We start from the raw sequence: 19,050 nt of genomic DNA on the forward strand, positions 1-19,050 counted from the left end.
ACTGGCACTGCCTAAATGACCAATGGCCTCCCCAGCCCAAATGTGCACAGGCCATCACTGTTTGGTCCTTGGACTATGAAGAGGGGCTGAGCCACGTTTGTCAAACAGGAAGACAGGGGCTGACTTACCTATTCCCTATTACCCAGTAGACATCTTTTCTATGAACAAATTTTGAGTGCTGGTGGCTGAAGAACTTAACCGGATGCTTTATACTGATGTTGACATGGGAGCCAGTTGGGGTTGAATGGCCACAGTAGGTTCAGCTGCCATCTTTTCACACTCGCCCACAAACCATCTCTTGATGCTCTTGCCAGGGAGAGGCCATGGGGTGGGCATGAATCATGGGGCTTGAGCTAATGTAGTATTTTTGCATTATTTCAGATACCAGAGAAGCATAACAGGACAGAGGTGATGCTGGATGGGCAAGTCTCTTAAGGTGATGTCCTCCAGACAACATTATAAAGCATTAAATACTTTGTGTGAATGTGAGGATTTAAGCCACACGGGGAAGGAGGTCACAATGTGCATAACTAGCTCCCCACTGAGCAGGGGCACAGCTCTCAGCCTATACCTGCTCCCCCAGGGGCTACTTTCCCTTAGGGTCTGAGTGCAAAGCTCTTACTCTTTATTTTCTTCCTCCTTTCAATCCCATCATTCTTAACACTGTACCAAACTCCAAGGAATTTGATTTTTGAATCACAACTCAAAAACATCTTGTTTGAAGGATAATTCCAATTTATTAACAAACCAGAATAAACAGCACAAAATGACTGTGAAAGACTAAGAAAGACAGACAGGGGTTCATTCAGCCCAACTCTCCTGTGCATGCAGGGATAAACCTTCCCTGTGCCTCTTTGATGGTGCCCCTTAGATGGGGAAGGCCTGTCCTGCAGGAGCAGGGTGAACACAGTTCTTCTCTGCTTCTTCCTCATGGGTGGGAGACTCTCTCTCTACTCCCCTACCCCCCAGAAAGTTCCCCCCTGCAGGACCATAAACCTGCACATCTAAGACTTGAAAAACATTTTTCCACTTTGCTGCTATAATTTTTCACACCTTTGGATTCATTTTTATGAATGAAATTGTGTGTTTGAAATAGCACATCTCGACACAGATTGCAAACCCAGCCTGTTAGAAACTATTGTTCTTTCCTCCACTGCCTGATAGTCTAGATCCAGGTTGGTCTCCACAACATGCCAAAGAGAAACTAGTAAGACCGCACATTAGAGTTATTAAAAGCATGAACATAGTCTCACTTGATCCTCACAGCAACCCTGGGAGGTAGGCATGTAGGCACAGTGGTTCCAGGATCCAGAGAACAAAGTCATAACTGATGGAGTGGGAACCAAATCTGTGTACTCTGACCCCTGGTCCAGGGCTCCTTCCACTCCATAAGGTGAACTGGGCCCACCCTGGTGAGCAGGGTGGCTTTTCTGCTCAGGAGAGAGAAGACGTCCTTTGGGCTTGCAAACAAAGGAGATTTTAAGTACATACCTCAGCAGATAGCTCAGAGGATAAACACACCTGAGCTCAATCTAGCATCAACATCAGAGGGATGAACAAAACAGACATAGGCATCTTTGACAAGGGTTTCTTCTTGTTTCCTGATTCTCATGTGGAACACGCTGGGTGCCATGACATGAATGCAGTGAAGTCCAGGAGGAGAGAAGGCATTCAAAGGACTTTTTCATCTATCAGTTTATTGATTCCCTCGCAGATCTTCTTGAGGTTGGGCCTACAGTCTCCATCGAGGCTATAAAGGGTGGAGAGGAACTCTACATCGGCAAAGTGGTTAAAGACATGATTGATGCGCCCGTGGGTCCTGGGTGTGAGGTGTCGCTGCACCAGTTCATGCACCAGGTCCTTGCACTCATGTAGGAGCTTGGAGAGCACGTTTCGATCGAAGGTGTATTCCACCTCATAGAAGCTGACGATGGTCATGGCGGTCTGGTTCAGCTTCTTCCTAAACTTCTCCACTATCACAACTTCCTCTGGGCTGAACTGGTTGTTCCGGTAGAGGATCCCGATTTTGATTGCCACCTTGATTAAGTCTTTCATGATCTTGTGGGCTTCCTTTTTGTTATGTATGTGCTCTTTGGTGACTTTGTAGAGCTCATCAAAGATCTCGCTGCTGGTATCATCAATCAGCATGTTGGCCACAGTTTTGCTGGCTATTTTGCTCAGAATCTTCTTCTGGGCTTGGAGGGCAAGGTTCTTTGAACTAAAAACATCAGGACCTATGGTAAGAAAAGAAATAAAAGTTATATAAATAGGAGAACCTTTGATTAGGTTTCTACAAGTGAAATATACTAACTTGAACTTTACATTCTTAGGGCAAAAATTCATGCCTTCATAACCCATGACTCTTTTATGAAACCCTACCCTAGTCTGGTTACGTCACTGTCCTTGCCACATGATATGCCTGTTTACCTTCTTGAACCTTTTAAATTGTCCTTTTTCCTTTCTGGACATGGTCTTCTCATGCCCAGGCCAGATCTCATCCTTTTGACCTACTTCATGCAGAAAACCTCCTTGAATCTATTTGCTCATGGAGAACTCTCTACAATAATTATTGTAATGAAAACCATTCAATTTTGCAAATTTACTGGAGGAAATTATTGCTTAGTGATAAGAATGTAGCACCAGTGCCAACCCCATTCCTAGGACAGACCTGGGTGGTTGATCATGGGAGTGTTTTTTGACTGAGTCTTAGAATCCATATTCGTTGAGTCTAAGATGTATTTTTTTCATATTTGATATCTTGGAAGTAGTGATCTATCTTATAGTCACTGTTGCCAGGTGGTAGTTGTGTTGTGGTTGCATTACCTGTGTGTACATCAATTTACACAATAGGAGACAGGGATTTGAAATAAAAATCATGAGTACTCTTGAAAGAAATGTTGCCTCACCAATGCTCTTGATGACAGAGAACTACACTGTGTGGGAAACACAGACATCAATGCTCCGAGCAAAGATGCTTCTGCCAAGTAGTACCCTGAATGTGAGGAAATGTAGAAAAACCAAACCCAGTTTATTTCCCATACTTTCTACTTTATGAACGAATGAGAACAATATATGTTAAAAGAAATAACACTATGTATAAGTAAGTCTAAAAAGAATCTTCTAATAAGAAAGTGGACACAAAACTCTAAGCAGTAAGAAATGAATCATTTGTAATTTAATTGGAAACATTTTTTTCTTTCTTAAGAGTGTATAAAATGGCCTCTTATAATTGATGGGGTCTTAGACTGGATGGAATACTCCATGAAGTTACCAGTTAGCTGAAACTGGTATATGAAATGAAACCCATTGGCCATCTTCATTCAACAGTATGTATGTGTATCATTCTTATCCTCCCAAGGAGAGTCAGGTTGCCTGAGGACAGAGACAGCATCTCCCACAGCACCTAGCTAAGTCCTGGGCACAGGGATGGAATGGCATTTGTTAAGTTAAATGCTAGAGAAATTCTGCAGAATAAATTTCCCTTTGAGAACTGAGGGCCCTCTAGGATCCCAGGAATTCTTTTCCAGCACTCTGTGGCTACATGGAAGTGACAGGCAGCATGGACAGACAGATGGCCACACACACCAGCTTTTGCAATCCTCTCGGGCCCCTCCTCATCTCAATCCCACCCCCTCTGCTCACCCTGGATTCATCCCTCAATGGAATGCCATTAATCCCTGGGTGCATAAGCCTCACAAACACGGACTCAGTAAAAACTCAAACACGATTCAGACACAGGCTCCAGCTCTTCCTCCACCCGTATGCCCCCTCATGGACTGGCTCCTTCCCTCCCAGCTCAGCCCTGGGTTTTCCCAGGACAGCTACTCCTGCTCATGGAGCTCTTCCAGCTGTCAGCCCCAGGGGCATGGCCTGGAGTGGGGTCACTAAAGTGGGATCAGTAGAACTAAAGAAGCAGGCACCATGGGTCTCCCACGGCCCCAGGAGGCTCTCCTGAACGTCTGAGAACACAGATTCTTTAAGTAACTTCAGAGCAAGTGACCCTGACACAGCCAGGATTTTCCCTTCAGCCTCAGTATGAAAGGAAGAAACATAAATTTTTGACTTTTCCTTACTGTGAGATTAATGCCCTTTCAGAGCTGGAGACAAATAATATTCCTGCCCAGTCTGATCATCTACCATGGTCATCAGACCTTTGTGTAGATAACCTTTGTTCCCAAAACATCACATTCCTCCTCCCCATACAAATATTTACCAGCATTAAGGATATTTAAAAGATTGTGCTGCATGCTTTGAAGTCAATTCCACAGGAGAAACTTAAAGACTTTTAAGCTTTGGCTCTGTCACCGAAATAACTGTATGCCTCCCTAGGTGGTTATTCTGTTGGGAAACAATGGAATCCAGATTCATCTGTTCTGGAATATCAAAAAACGAGTCATTTCTTTGTAGACACAATTCCCCAAACTTGAGAAGATATTTGAAGAGGCACTCTAGAAATGCAGCACAGAAGCAACTGACCAACTAACTATGTGTCTGCTGAAATATAAGCTCTATGGGAACAGGAGTTTGTGTCCAAGCCCCACTGGACTCAGTGGGCCCACTGGACCCAGGTGGCCCTTGGCAGCTATTGTTGAATGAGGGAACACTGGCTCTGAGCCAGGCACTTCATGGCTTTACCCCTGAGAACTGTGGGAAGCTGATGTTTTTACCAAGGCTTTCTTGCTAGCCAGATTCCAAAGCGTCATCACACCTTTTGCTCTTCTATCCCCATAAGAATTTTGAAAAGCAAGTACCTCCTTGCATATTTTTTAACTTGACAGGAAGTATTTTTCACCTTATGATTAAACAGTTATAATTTCAAAATAGATTACATGTCTAGATATTTTAAATATTGATACTTTAAAATCAATGTGTTAAATTATTCTTTTAAAAGTATCCAGTGTACACAGCGCACACCACAGTGATATAACATCCATTATTGTCCATTTGAAAATGACAGGCGCAAGCTCTTCTTTAAAAATGAGAGCTGCTACATTGTTTTTTTTCTACTTAAAATTGTATATCTATGACATCTAGAGAACTTTAACTTAGTATCTGTTTTTATGTTTGAAAATGTTTTATTTGATCAAGCCATCCATAATTCTCTATAACCAAAGGATACATAAAAATTGAAATTGAAATTAAAAGATAATCCTAGTGATCGAAATCTCCAATCCTTAAAAAAATTCCTTAAAAAGTTATCATTCTAATTATTTTGGGTAGAAGTATTAAACTGTTATAAATACTAAATGTAAAAAGTAGTTTTATTGGGCATGTACCTTCAAGTGAGATTAGTAGAGGCATGTCATCACTTTGTTTGACCAGGTTTTGCACCCCAGTGAAAAGTATTCATATTTATTCCAATAAGATTCTTCATGGGTGGAAACTCCATGACTGAACCAGTGGAAGGTTCACTGCGCTTTGACCTCAGATTGTTGTTCTGACAGTTGAATTTAGAAGAGTACTGAAGTGAGAAAGAGGAGCTGGACTTAGATATCAATTCCCTCAAAACTCTCCTCTTGTGCTCATCGCATGGAAAGTTTCTGGACTCTCCATGGTGCACACACCAATTTGAATCCTGCTCTTTTATAAGAGCAGTGTTGTTCCATGAGATGTTAAGTGCTGTTCTTTTCAGAGGAATAGAGTTTCTTTTTTTTTTTTTTTTAAGGTTTTACTCCATAATTATAAAATATTGGTTAAATTTCCTGTGTTGTACAATATATCCTTGTAGCTTATTTTATACATGATAGTCTATATCTGTTAATCCCCCACTCCTATTTTGCCCCTCCTCCTTCCCTCTCCCAAGGAAGAAGGTTACTATGGTAACTGATTGTTTTCTATATCTGTGAGTCTGCTTCTCTTTTGTTATATTCACTAGTTTGTTGTATTTTTTAGATTCCATGTATAATGGGTATCATACAGTATTTGTCTTTTTCTGACTTATTTTACTTAGCATAATACTCCCTGAATAAAGAATTTCTTGATCAAAAAAGGTTTGGAAAACATTAGGTTAAGCAATATTAAACAGATTTCTTTCCTATGAGACTTTAAAAATATTTCTTTAATACATTTAGGTGTTTTATCAGCTGTCAGAGAGGGGTGGGTATAATTGGTAGGATAATGACCCCCTTCAAATGTCCACATCCTAGTCTTGGAATCTGTGCATGTACTACCTTACCGGGTAAAACAGACTTCATAGATATGACTAAGTTAAGAATTTGGAGATGGAGAAATTACCCCGGATTAGCCAGTAAGCCTGATGCAATTACAAGACTCTTTATAAGTGAAAGAGGGAGAGAGAGTCAAAAAAAGACTTGATGATGGGGGCAGAGGATCAAAGGGATGTAATGTCTGGCTTCAAAGATGGGAGAGAGAACTGCGTCAGTCAAGGAACACAGGCGGCCTCTAGAAGTTGAAATGGGCAAGGGAACAGATTACCCCCTAGAGTCTTCAGAAAAAATGCAGCCCTGCTGACACATTGGTTTTCAGAGCTGTAAAATTCATTCAGGATGTCTGATCTCCAAAGCTGTGTGACGATAAATTTATATAGTCTTCAATCACTAAGTTTGTGGTAATTTTTTACAGCAGCTGTAGAAACTAATTCAGGTGAGTAGAGTGTGGAAACGTTCTTGTTTAGTCACTAAGTTCTATCACTCTTTTCATCCCATGGATTCATTAGGCTCCTCTGTCCACTGGACTTTCCAGGCAAGAATACTGGAGTGGGTTGCCATTTCCTTCTCTAGGGCATCTTCCCAACCCAGTGATTGAACCCATGTCTCCTGCTTGGCAGGTGGATTCTTTATCACTTTAGCCACTAAGGAAGCCCAGAGTGTGATAAAGCATTTCCCAGTTTTATCTAGTTACCAAACTCTGTTTTTTGAGTAGAGTGACCAACTGCCCTGAGTTGTCAGGACTTAGGGGTTTCCTGTATGGTGGACTTCTGGTGTTAAATTTGAAAAGCCCAGGCAAATTGGGACAAGTTGGTTACCCTCTTCCTGAGCCACTAATGATACATAGATCATTGACCTAAAAAATGAAGAACAATGTTGAAGTTGCTATCATCTCAGCAGGGTAAGATGCTTACTCTTGTTGCCACACATACCACACTTCTCTACTTGCTTTTTAATTCTAGAGTCAATCTTGACCTTTTTTGGTCTCTTTTGGGCCAAAGTTTCTTTTGTTCCTTGGTTTCTCTGCAATTACTGAGCATTTACTCTTTGTTCAACTCTGTAGAAGTGCTGTGGGGGACGTCCTCCCCTCTTTCCCCAATATTTAATTGGGTCCTACTCTGAATATGGTCCTGCAGGGAGGCAGGGTAGAGACAAATGAAAGAAAATACTTTAACACATGAAACAGCCCAAATTGGCACAAGAGAGAACAGGTGGTCGAAGCTCTGGGCTCTGAAGGTGGACTTGAATGTGGATAGGTGGGGATGGCTACAATATCACGAGGTGGTTTCTAAAGCCATCGAAATAGGCCAGCAGTTTCCTCCAAATCACAAAGGCCTTGGGTGGTTTCCCACATATGTTCTCAGCAATTTCTCTTGTAAAAGAACATGTTATTTACCTACAAAGGGACTTGTGGTACAAGCTTCTATGCTGAGCCCTCAGGAGGGTCACAGGTATTGACTCTCTGAAGCCTAACAATCAAGAGGCTAGAGCAGAGGGATTACGGATCATCAAATTATGAGAGAAGCTTTAAGAAAAAACAGCAACCAAGCAGATTCCCACACTCTACTCCAAACTGTCAGTACTAAAATCTTTAGAAGGAGGGCCAGCAATCACAAGCTGTCTAACGTTTAGCATGATTCCAACCTACTGAAGATAGGACCCACCAATCACGGCACGCCCCAACATGTATCTTACTTCCAGAACACTGGTCCTGTCAGATGTTGCAGGGGAGAGGATTTCGTGGTCAGCTAAATGAGTTTGTAGATGACTATATATTGTGGCTGGCTTTTGATGTTGTGCCACACTAGACAGCTTATTAAAGGCTCTGAAAAGTCCTGAAGTAAAGATAACTGTGTAGTTTTATTATTTAGTTGATGAAATAGCATCAACACACCAATCTGGTCCACTCTAACAACTCCCAGGGGGAGGGCTGGAGAGCTAATACTCTTTCCAACGGGCACACGATTCAGGGGAGAGTGTGTGTACCAAGGGAGGGCTTGGGGGTGGGGGGCAGATTTTTTTTTCAATTTATTTTTAATTGGAGGATAATTGCTTTGGGACAGACATTTTGCATGTGGAAATCTTGGACTTGTTTCCTTCCACCCATCCTTCTGTCTTCATCTCTTGCAGAGGGACCATGTTGGCAACTCACCAGGGAGAAGCACTGCAGACTGAGAGGAAGAGCGTGAACTTTGGAAGCCAAGGTCAGGAGTGCCCTGGGAATACCTGGGAAAACAGGTCAAACTAGCGTGCATGTGTTTGTTTGGGGGAAACACCAAGAAGATCTAGGCTAGGTCATGGCAAAAACTATTCTCTTTTTCCTGCATACAAGCCTTAAAAAGGCTCTTTTAGCCAGTGACAATTCTCTTAAGTACATTTAAACAACAGTACCCATTCCCCAGCCATGAAAAGTAATGGATCGTTTACAGTACCTGAGAATCTCTGAGAATGGAAATAGAAAGGTGATTATGCAGCTTGTGTGACTAGCACAAGGAGATGAGACTGAGAAAGCTGCCACGTCCATCCTTGTAGAAAAGAACAAGAGCTTCCTTAAACCAAGATTGATGAAGGCACTCAAATAAAAAGATTATGAAGTCAGTGCTCTGAGAATAAGCAACCTTGGACCACTACAAGGAAAGGAAAAATACCAGAACTCTGTTGGGAGAATGGTGTGGCAATGGGAATGAACTAGTTTGAAGAGAGAATGCAAAAGGTAATTTGAGTGGACCCTTTACTGCATGGAAAAGTGTAGGGGCCAGTCTGAGCTGATGCTTCTATAAATGATGTTTAGCTGTAGCACAAGTGATGTTTCCATGTTTGTAGAAACACTAAGCTCTCCTGGATGGTGAAATGCCAAGCTGGTGGTGATAAACAGCAGGAAGGGTGAGTGGGCAGAAAAGAGGCAGATGAGCTTCAGCATGGTAAGAGCAAGGTGATACATTCTGGGAAAAATAAATGATGGTTATGAAAGATGACAGGCTCTCAGCTGTCAGCTACAGCCCAGAGAAGAACTCTTGAGCATCAACCCAGGATGTGCTGTGGCAGAGAGGGGCTGGGGGACAGACTCGGCTCTTTTCTTCTTACTCTCAGGACCTTGTAACTTCTCTACCTCTGATTAAAGAGTGTGTGTAAAACATATATGGCTGTGTGGATAGCTGTGTCAAAATTATAAAATTATCTGTAATAGCCAGCACTCACACGATCTCACTTCACTTCTGTAAATAGCTTAGGAAAATGGCAAGGAAGACAGTAGGCTAAAAATTGTTAAGTAGAAGTTAGGGGTGGAGAGGGGTACCATGAGAAAAACAATCTGTGGTGCTTAATAAGCACCATCTGTCAAAGTAGGAGGCCCAGAGTACAAGGAAGGGGGGAGGGGAGTCCCCAGGGCATGAGGAGGGGTAAGACCTGGGCAGAGGGTGATCTGTGATTGTCCAGGTTTCTGGTGCTTAATCACTTTCACTTCACTGGGTTTTTGTTTTGTTTTGTTTGCTTTATTTGAGTGTAGTTGATTTACAATGTTGTGTTAGTTTCAGGTGTACAGCAAAGTGAATCAGTTACCCATATACATATGGCCAATCTTTTTTTAGATTCTTTTCTCATATAGGTCATTACAGAGTACTGAGTAGAGTTCCTTGTGCTTTACAGTAGGTCCTTATTAGTTATATATTTTATATATAATAGTGTGTATATGTCAATCTCAAGCTCCTAATTTAGCTGTTGGAAATAAAGTTTGAGCAAGTCTCCTTGAGATGGAGCAGCCCGACAAACTACTCTGAATGTGAACTTTCATGATGAGCACCCATCTTCTGCTCACCTGCACAGGCACCCAGAAAAGCTGATTATACTAGTCATGTTCTCCTGCCTTGAGGACAGAGCCCCTGGGCTCACCCCTGCGTGCCTGCATGCTCAGTAGCTCAGTCATGTCCAACTCTTTGCTACCCCATGGACTGTGGCCCACCAAGCACTCCTGTCCATGGGATTTTCCAGGCAAGAATACTGGAGCAGGTTGTCATTTCCTCCTCCAGGGGATCTTCCTGACCCAGGGATCAAACCCACATCTCCTGCATCTCCTCTACTGGCAGGCAGATTCTTCACCACTTGAGCCACCTGGGAGGCCCATGAGAAGACCCAAGGTCTCCAAATTTCCACCACCTGCAATAAGAAGCAAGCAGCTTGTGGGTCCCGTGGGTGAGTCACCATGGCTTGGAAGGGCAGCAGCCTCCACCAGGCACCATGAAGGGGTGTGAAAAATGAGAACATTAGAATTTTATTTCTGATTCCTTGTTTTCTAATGAGATAGATTAAGCTTTACTAATGTTTAACATTCAGGCTGACCCTGGGACCCACTGGTGTGTGGCAGTCTAAGAAAAGAGGAGAAGATCCCCCTATTCCCCAGGGGGTGGGGAAGTATTTAGTGTGTATCTCTATTTCTTTGTTCCATTTCAGCAGTTTTGGCTTATTTTGGCATATGTTTATGTGTGCTTGGTTAAATAGACTTACTGCTTATATTATTTAGTTCTGACTAAACTAACCATTCAGAGAAGGCAATGGCGCCCCACTCCAGTACTCTTACCTGGAAAATCCCATGGACAGAGGAGCCTCGTAGGCTGCAGTCTGTGGGATCGCTAAGAGTAGGACACAACTGAGCGACTTCACTTTCACTTTTCACTTTCATGCATTGGAGAAGGAAATGGCAACCCACTCCAGTGTTCTTGCCTGGAGAATCCCAGGGACGGGGGAGCCTGGTGGGCTGCCGTCTATGGGGTCGCACAGAGTTGGACACGACTGAAGCAACTTAGCAGCAGCAGCAGCAAAGTAACCATTATGAAATGGACCAATGATTTCAAAAGATTCTTGCAAGAAACAAAACTGAGGCCTGAAGACAATACACTAATCATGCCAGCACAAGTGAGTAGCAAGAAAATGGCAGAGCTAATGATTATCTTCCTCATCAAAAGAGGTTTTCCACAGCCAAATTATAAGGTAAAAGTAATGATCTAATCAGATCAGACAAGAAATGAGCTATAAAAATTTCAAAAATTCTAATAAGATTATTTGAAGTATGGATTTCATACACTTGTACTTGCCTCAAGATATCCCCAAGGCAGTAGGAAGTTGTGGCAATTTGCAAGACACTGAGTGCTGAGTGCTAAGTCCCTTCAGTTATGTCCGACTCTGTGCAACCTTATGGACTGTAGCCCGCCAGGCTCCTCTGTCCATGGGGATTCTCCAGGCAAGAATACTGGAGTGGGTTGCCATGTCCGCCTCCAGGGGATCTTCCCGACCCAGAGATCAAACCTGCGTCTCTTAACATCTCCTCTCCTACCTTATATCATCAGGCAGGTTCTTTACCATCAGCGCCACCTGGGAAGCCCAGCAAGACAGACACATAGTGATTTTGATCTTAGCTTGTACTGTGGGTGAGGGTAATAAGGAACAGCCTGGGTTTCTAGCTTCTTCTAGCTTGGAAGTCATGAGGTGGGGGACATTAAGGGGCCACCAACTCAAACAAGCATCTGGGAGAGCGTGTGTGGGGAGGATGACTTCAGGCCTGAGCATGCTGAGTTCCAGGGGTCCCGGGGGCCTGTACAGCAGGCATCTCCAGCCTGACATGTTCTGCCCTGAGCTTCCCATTTCCCCATTCAGACCCAGTCCCTATCCATCAAGCAGTTGACAGTGAAAAGACCTAGCTTCCTTAAATAATTAGCCAATTAAAGATCCTGGGGGATAAATAGGTTCTTCCTTTAAAATGCAAATTCCTCATTAAAGTGTAGTCTCTACTCACTGCTTCCTGGGGATCACATCAGAGCCGCATTGCAGCCCTCCTAGGGCTCCTCTCCTACTTCATGGTCCACCTCCCCACCAAGAAAATGGATTATTTTAAAATGAGGGTAGGAAGTGACAGGTAGGTTTCAGTACAAAAGATTGAGGTGGAGGGTGGAAGGAGGAAGGACTGATTTGTCAGAGACAACCAAGTGCAGAGGAGAGGGTGTCGCAATAGCCCGTCTTCACCCACCCTGAGTCCTGCCTCTAGCTTGGGCTTGAAAGAAAGTGAAGTGTTATTTGCTCAGTCGGGTCACACTCTTTGAGACCCCATGGACTGTAGCCTGCCAGGTTTCTCTGTCCATGGAATTCTCCAGGCAAGAATACTGGTGTGGGTAGCCATTCCCCTCTCCAGGGGATCTTCCCAACCCAGGGATCAAACCTGGGTCTCCTGCATTACAGGCAGATTCTTTAACATCTGAGCCACCAGGGAAGGGGTGCCCTTAAAATCTTGCCCTTGGCTAAGGCCTAGAAACAGTCACAGACTTTTGCTTTGCCCTGGGTGGCTGCTCAGTCCTAGAGATTCATTCATCTAGCAATCAGGAATGAGGATTTGAGTGTTTTGTTGGGGAGGGGACCAGACATGATGAAATTTCCTAGCTGTATTGGAAGTTTTAGGGTGCTGAGAAAGAATATACGAAAGCAGTGGTAGACAAAACAAGGTGCCTTCATAGGAAAGCATATTCAGACTGTTGCAATGCCTCACACTGAAATAAGTACAGTTCAAAGGCAACATTTAATGACCTTCAAGATGAAGACTCTTTTTCATTTCCAAAAAAAAAAAAAAAATCCCTGGGCCTTGAAATAACCATTTCAGGTGAAGAAATCTGGCAGGGTCAGCTGTAAGCTCTTCTAGCTCATTATCTCACTTTATCTTAGGCGCCCCCAATCCACCCACCTCAGCACTGAGGAATTCGCAACTCAGTTAATAATCATGTCAGGGATAATGTTAACTACAAGCACAGATTATGTACCCCAGGTAGTGTATACTATGTATTTGATCCTCACAAAAGGGCTGCAAAAGGAAGACTGTTGAGTCCTATTTTATAGATGAGCAAACTGAGGAACAGCAGATTTAAGTAATTTGTTTAAAACTATGAGACTAGTTAACTAAGACAGCTGAAGTTGAGCCAAATCAACTCTAGACAAAGCCTGCAATCTTTGCCTCCCTGCATCTGCTTTTAGAAAATTGTCCCTGGTTCCCTAATGACTGTGATTTCTCACTTATTTGAGAAATTAAATAGGTCTCAATTAAAATCACCATCTAGCACTGAGATTTACATTTCATCATTTAAAAAAAATATTATCCCAAAAAAGCCAGTCTTATGATGTAACAGAACAATACCACCTATTCGTCAAAACTTAAAGGTAGATGTAGCTTTCATTTTGAGAGGCCATTCTATGTATTTGAACAGAGTTGCATACTGGCTTTGTTTTTCATATTGATTTTATGGCTAGCTCTGAAAAGTGAGTGAGTGACAATTTTACTTAACAGAACTAACTGAAGCAGATACTTGTGAAGTCACTGGGGTAGGGTGTGTGTGTGTGTGTGTGTGTGTGTGTGTGTGTGTGTGTGTGTGTGTGTGTGGTGAATCATCTCCAACTCAACAGGTTAATTTTGGAGATCTGAGAGATATTTTTGTCTCACTGCAGTAGAAGAGCAACTCTCACTAAAAACAACATCTATGATATATGGTTTCTTTAAGCAAAGCTTATTCACCCCTCCCCCAATCTCTCTTGCATCTAACAAATAACTAGTGTGTCTCCCTGAACAGCAGGTCACACTCAGGCATAATGAAATAATAAAAATAGAGTCTATGTAGGTAGCGCACTATGCACAGCAACTCATCGTATCCTTGCAACAATTCAACACGCAGGCACTGATCACCACCTTCATCATCATTTTACATACAAGGAAAGTGCAAAGTGAGGATCAGTAGCTATTTAAATGCACCATTTAGGAAGTGGCAGAGTTGGATTCGGGCTGCCCTAGAGTCTTGTGCTTCAACCCCCCACACTAACCTGCCATTCATGAGGTGATAAACACCAATTAGTTTAAAGGCTTTTTTGAATTACTGCTCACTTTAACATGGAGATTGAGCTGGTTTTCTCCTCAGAAGAATTAATTTTTTACAAACCCATGGAGCATTACAAATATATAGACAAAACAGAAGATAATATAACAAACCTTACTTGTATGGTCACCACACATATGGAACAAATCTTAATATTTTGCCCTCAAAGACATAGGGAGATGAAGCCCGCTTTGTTTTCAACTTTGTTTCCCTTCTGTCTCCTCAGATCTAATTGCAGCTTCAGAAGTCCGTGTGTCTTTTCTCATTCATGTTTTTATATGTTTACCTCATGAGTCTGCACACATCAGCATTATACTGTTCAGAGTGTTTTTAAACTTCAGACGAAGGTATAACATTACACAGATCCTTCTGCGTCTCTTCATTCAACCTCATTCTTGCAAGATTGATCTAATTAGTCATTTCATTGCTTACACGAATATATTCTATATCCATGTTTCATGTTGATGGACGTTTACATTATTTCCACTTTCTGTAAGAAAGTAAGTCCAAGTCGCATCTCCTTGTGCACACACACAATAGCCTCCTGGGTTCTAAACCTAGGCCAGCACTGCCAGATCCTGCACCACAGCTGCCAACTGCTTCCAGCGAGACTGCACTAATTTTCACTCCCAGCTGCAGCGTATGAATTTCCTGTGGATCCACTTCCCCGTCAACACTTCAGATCCAGATTTTAAATTTTTGCCAATTTGTTAAGAACAAAATGGTACCTGATTTTAATATGCATTTCCCTGACTGTCACTGAGAGTCAATATATTTTGTGTATATTGAGCATTTAGGCCTTTCTCATCTGTGAATTACTTATTCATATAGTCATTTCCCACTTCCCCGGTGGCTCAGCTGGTAAAGTATCCGCCTGCAATGTGGTAGACCTGGGTTCGATCCCTGGCTTGGGAAGATCCCTGGAGAAGGGAATGGCTACCCACTGCAGATTCTGGCCTGGAGGATTCCATACACGATACAGTCCATGGGGTTGCAAAGAGTCAGACACAACTGAGCAACTTTCACTTTCTTTTCATGGTCATTTCCCACCCAATTGGATTGTGTGTCTTTTTCCTGTTAATTTGTAGGAGTTTTTATGTATTATGGATTCTAAATCTCTGCTGCTCACATTACTTGTGAAAATCTCCTCCCAGTCTGTAGCATTACCCTTTAATTTTGTTTATGGTATCTTCAGCTATACAGAAATTCAAACTTTTATTATAGTTAAATTTATCAGTCTTTCCCTTTATGGTTAGTGGTTTTTGTGAAAGTGGAGTGAAAGTGTTAGTAGCTCAGTCATCTCCAACTCTTTGTGACCCCATGGACTGTAGCGCACCAGGCTCCTCTGTCCATGGAATTTTCCAGACAAGAATACTGGAGTGGGTTGCCATTCCTTTCTCCAGGGGATTTTCCTGACCCAGGGATAGAACCCAAGTCTCTTGTATTGCAGGCAGATTCTTTACCATCTGAGCCAACAGGGAAGTGGTTTTTTTTTGTGTTAAAAAAAATTATTTCCTGCCATGAGGCAATAAGTGAGTCTCATATATTTCCCAAAAGTTTTAAGGTTTTGTTTTTCACATTAAGGTCTTTAATCCATTTGGAATTTATTTGTGGGTACTGTAGAAGGTATATTTTTCTCCTCATAATTTATTCAATTTATTGAATAGCTCATCTGCCTGCTACTGATCTGCCTGGCCACCTTTCTCTTGTCAAGTTCCATATTGCAGAGGTCTGAGTATTTTACTCTCTTCTATTGATCATTTTGTCTATTTCAACACCAATGCCACACTGTCTTAATTACTGTTACTTATAGTAAGTCTTGATTGGCCATAGGGAAGTTCCCCCCATTTTATTTTTCTTAGAAATTGTTTTGATTATTCTTGCCTTTACTCTTCCAAATGAATTTTAGTGTCATTTGACCAAATGAACACCTTGTATTCATTTGAGGTAAACTGATATGTTTATGATAGTAAGCTTCCCATTCATTAGCGTGATATATCTCTCCATTTAATCAGAGTATCTTCTCTGTCTTTCAATAAGGTCTTATAGTCGCACCCATAAAGCTCTTGCATATCTTTCATTAGGTTTACTTCTAGGTATATATAGTTCTGGTTGCTACTCTAAGTGTAATTTTTTTCTACTATATTTTCTAAATGGTTATTGATAATGCATGGGAACCCAACTGATTCCTGTATTGTTGCTGTTGCTCAGTTGCTAAGTTGTGTCCCACTCTTTGTGACCCCTATGGACTGCAGCATGTCAGGCTCCTCTGTCCTTCACTACCTCTTGGAGTTGGCTCAAATTCATGTCTGTTGATCCCTGTATATTTGTTTCCAATTGAAAAACTTTGTTGAGTTCTGAGTCCTAATAGATTTTATGTAGCACTGCTTGTAATTTTTAATGTGGACAGCTACATTGCCTGCACAGAATGACTGTTTTCGTCTACCTCCTATTTCATTTTCTTGCCTTATCACCTTAGTAGGAAACTGAAGTACAATACTGAATAGTAAGGGTGGTATTTGGCATCCCTGTCTCATTTCTGACTTTAACAGGGTTGCTTCTAATAATATTTCCCACCACATATACTGTCTGCTGTAGATTTTTGATGGATACTGCTATGAAGTTAAGGAAACTTCCTTCTCTTCCTAGTTTGCTAAAGCTTTGTTTAAGGTAAAAATATGTATCTAATTTTATCAAACACTTTCTTTGTACCTACTGAGATGATTATATGGCTTGTCTCTCTTAATATGTTTATTTAACCAATTATTAAGAGACTTTTTAATTTGAATCATCACTGCATTCTTAGGATAAGCTGCTTTACTTGGTCATGTATTTAATATACTGTAGAAATCTATTAGTAAATATCACAGTCAGCATTTTGCAATTATGCTCAAAGGTGAGACTGGTCTATAACCTTCTTCTATTATAGTCTTTGTCTTATTTTGATGTCAGAGTAAACTAGCCTCATAAAATGGATTGGGTTGCTTTCTCTTTTTCTGTTTTCTGAGACTGTACATGTCAGACAAGGATGAATGGTCTTTTGAAGGGTTAGTAAAATGTGTCCATAAAAGCCACTTGTGACTAGTGTTTATTCTGAGAGTAGGGATGATTGAAGAATCAACTTCTTTAATGTTTCCTGGTGTAGAAGAGCAATAATTCCCTAAAACAGAACATTCTTATAATTTTTTATTTAACAACTACTTTAAGCTCTTGAGAGCTTAAAATCTAAAATCTTAATCCAAAATCTTTAGAGTTTTATTACTTTCCCTAGAGCATCCACAAAGTAGGTAGTCATTCTGAATGGTAGATCACTCTCAGGAGTAAAGAGACAAACACTACCCACTGGCATAATTTTTAATACTGTTCTTCTTGTTTTGTTTTAAGAGGGGAGGCTGAGGAGCTGTTTCTCAAAATATTTTCTTTCTTTAATACATTTATCATAAAAATGATACATGAGCACTGAGAACCATCAGAAAAGGCAGATAAGCTAAAAGAAGAAAGTAAGCACCCCATGATCCCATCGGCATAATGGTTAGCATGTATATATATTCTTCAAAACACTCTCCCAGGCATAAGCACTTTCATATTCACTAACATGGCAACAATGATTACTATTTTCTAATCTGCATTTTCACTTAACATTCTGAGGATATCTTTCTCTGTCAATAAGTAGATTATATATTTTTTGATGATATAATTTCCCCCTGCTCTGATTTTCCCATTTCCTCTCCCAATTCTCTCTTGAAAGACTTTAATTTGTTCACAGTTTTTGCTACAAAGGACCTGGAGACAGTAACAAATAACCTAGCACCAGGGAGCACTGTGGAGGAGCTGGAAGGCTTTAAGCAAATACTGAAAATGTATTTGCTCCACTCATGACGAAGGTTGGAAGCTAGAACGAGCATAACAAAGGGTTATGAGCGTTACCGAGTGCCCAAGGCTGGGAACGGATGATGAAGGGTCATACGCCCGGCCTTTAGGTGTTCGGAGGCTTCCTTCTGACCACCTGTTTCTGGGAGCAAGGACTGTTGTATCATGATAAGACTCCCTTTAGAGTTTCGCCAAAGCTATGTTATGGCTCGGAGAAGGTGATGGCACCCCACTCCAGTACTCTTGCCTGGAAAATCCCATGGACAGAGGAGCCTGGTAGGCTGCAGTCCATGGAGTCGCGAAGAGTCAGACACGACTGAGCGACTTCCCTTTCACTGTTCACTTTCATGCATTGGAGAAGGAAATGGCAACCCACTCCAGTGTTCTTGCCTGGAGAATCCCAGGGATGGGGGATCCTGGTGGGCTGCCGTCTATAGGGTCACACAGAGTTGGACACGACTGAAGTGACTTAGCATGTTATGGCTTGGGCGGTGGGAACTGTATTTTATGCTTGAATGCTTTGATGTTTTATCGAGAAAGGCTAAGTGCAAGTCTGCTTTATGCTCTGCTCCCTGAGGCCATATATCTGTGAAAGCTGGATAATAAAAATTTGTCAGTCCACTAGAGGCTGTCCCTGAGTGTTCCTTTCAGAGTGCGGCCCTCCAAGCCTTACAGAGCACGAAGACGGGGAGGATGTCCAAAGGTGTCTCTTGGCAAATGGCAGTATTCCCTCCTAATGCTTCTTCCTGAGCCAGGATATGGCAGGTGACAACCAGAGGTAGCCCCACAAGCAGACTCCTTGGCTCCACTTACCCCAATTCCAGCCCTCCCACTGGAGGCCTGCTTGTCCATGTCAGTCAGCAGTCATACTGAAATCAGAAGCCACAGGGTGGCTTCACTAGGACGGCTGTGCCCTAGCCCAGCTGGCTGAAGAAAGCCAGGTAGATGAGAACCAAACAGCACCAGCCACACAGCTAGCTCTCCATGAGGGTGGAGCCCGGGGCCCCGCGTGCGCACAGGTGAATCCAGTGGACCCCTGTCTGGGCGGAAGGGGCAGAGCCACAGCTTGTCTGTTCCAGCTGAAGGCCTCCTCCCAGCCAGGGACGGTGGCCCTC

The 19,050-nt window shown here is 42.3% G+C and overlaps 1 protein-coding gene across 1 annotated transcript in view; it reads right to left on the bottom strand.

Moving 5' to 3' along the window:
* Nucleotides 1-813: 813 nt before the first annotated feature.
* Nucleotides 814-19,050, bottom strand: part of TNFAIP8L3 (TNF alpha induced protein 8 like 3) — a 42,637-nt gene continuing 24,400 nt past the window's right edge. Inside the window, exon 2 of the mRNA XM_068965651.1 lies at nt 814-2,234. Within this exon, the coding sequence (XP_068821752.1) occupies nt 1,672-2,234 (563 nt within the window). The 3' untranslated portion in view covers nt 814-1,671. The remainder of the gene's footprint in view (nt 2,235-19,050) is intronic.

This window comes from Capricornis sumatraensis, chromosome 2, assembly GCF_032405125.1.
Source record: "Capricornis sumatraensis isolate serow.1 chromosome 2, serow.2, whole genome shotgun sequence".
Taxonomy (NCBI): Eukaryota; Metazoa; Chordata; class Mammalia; order Artiodactyla; family Bovidae; genus Capricornis; species Capricornis sumatraensis.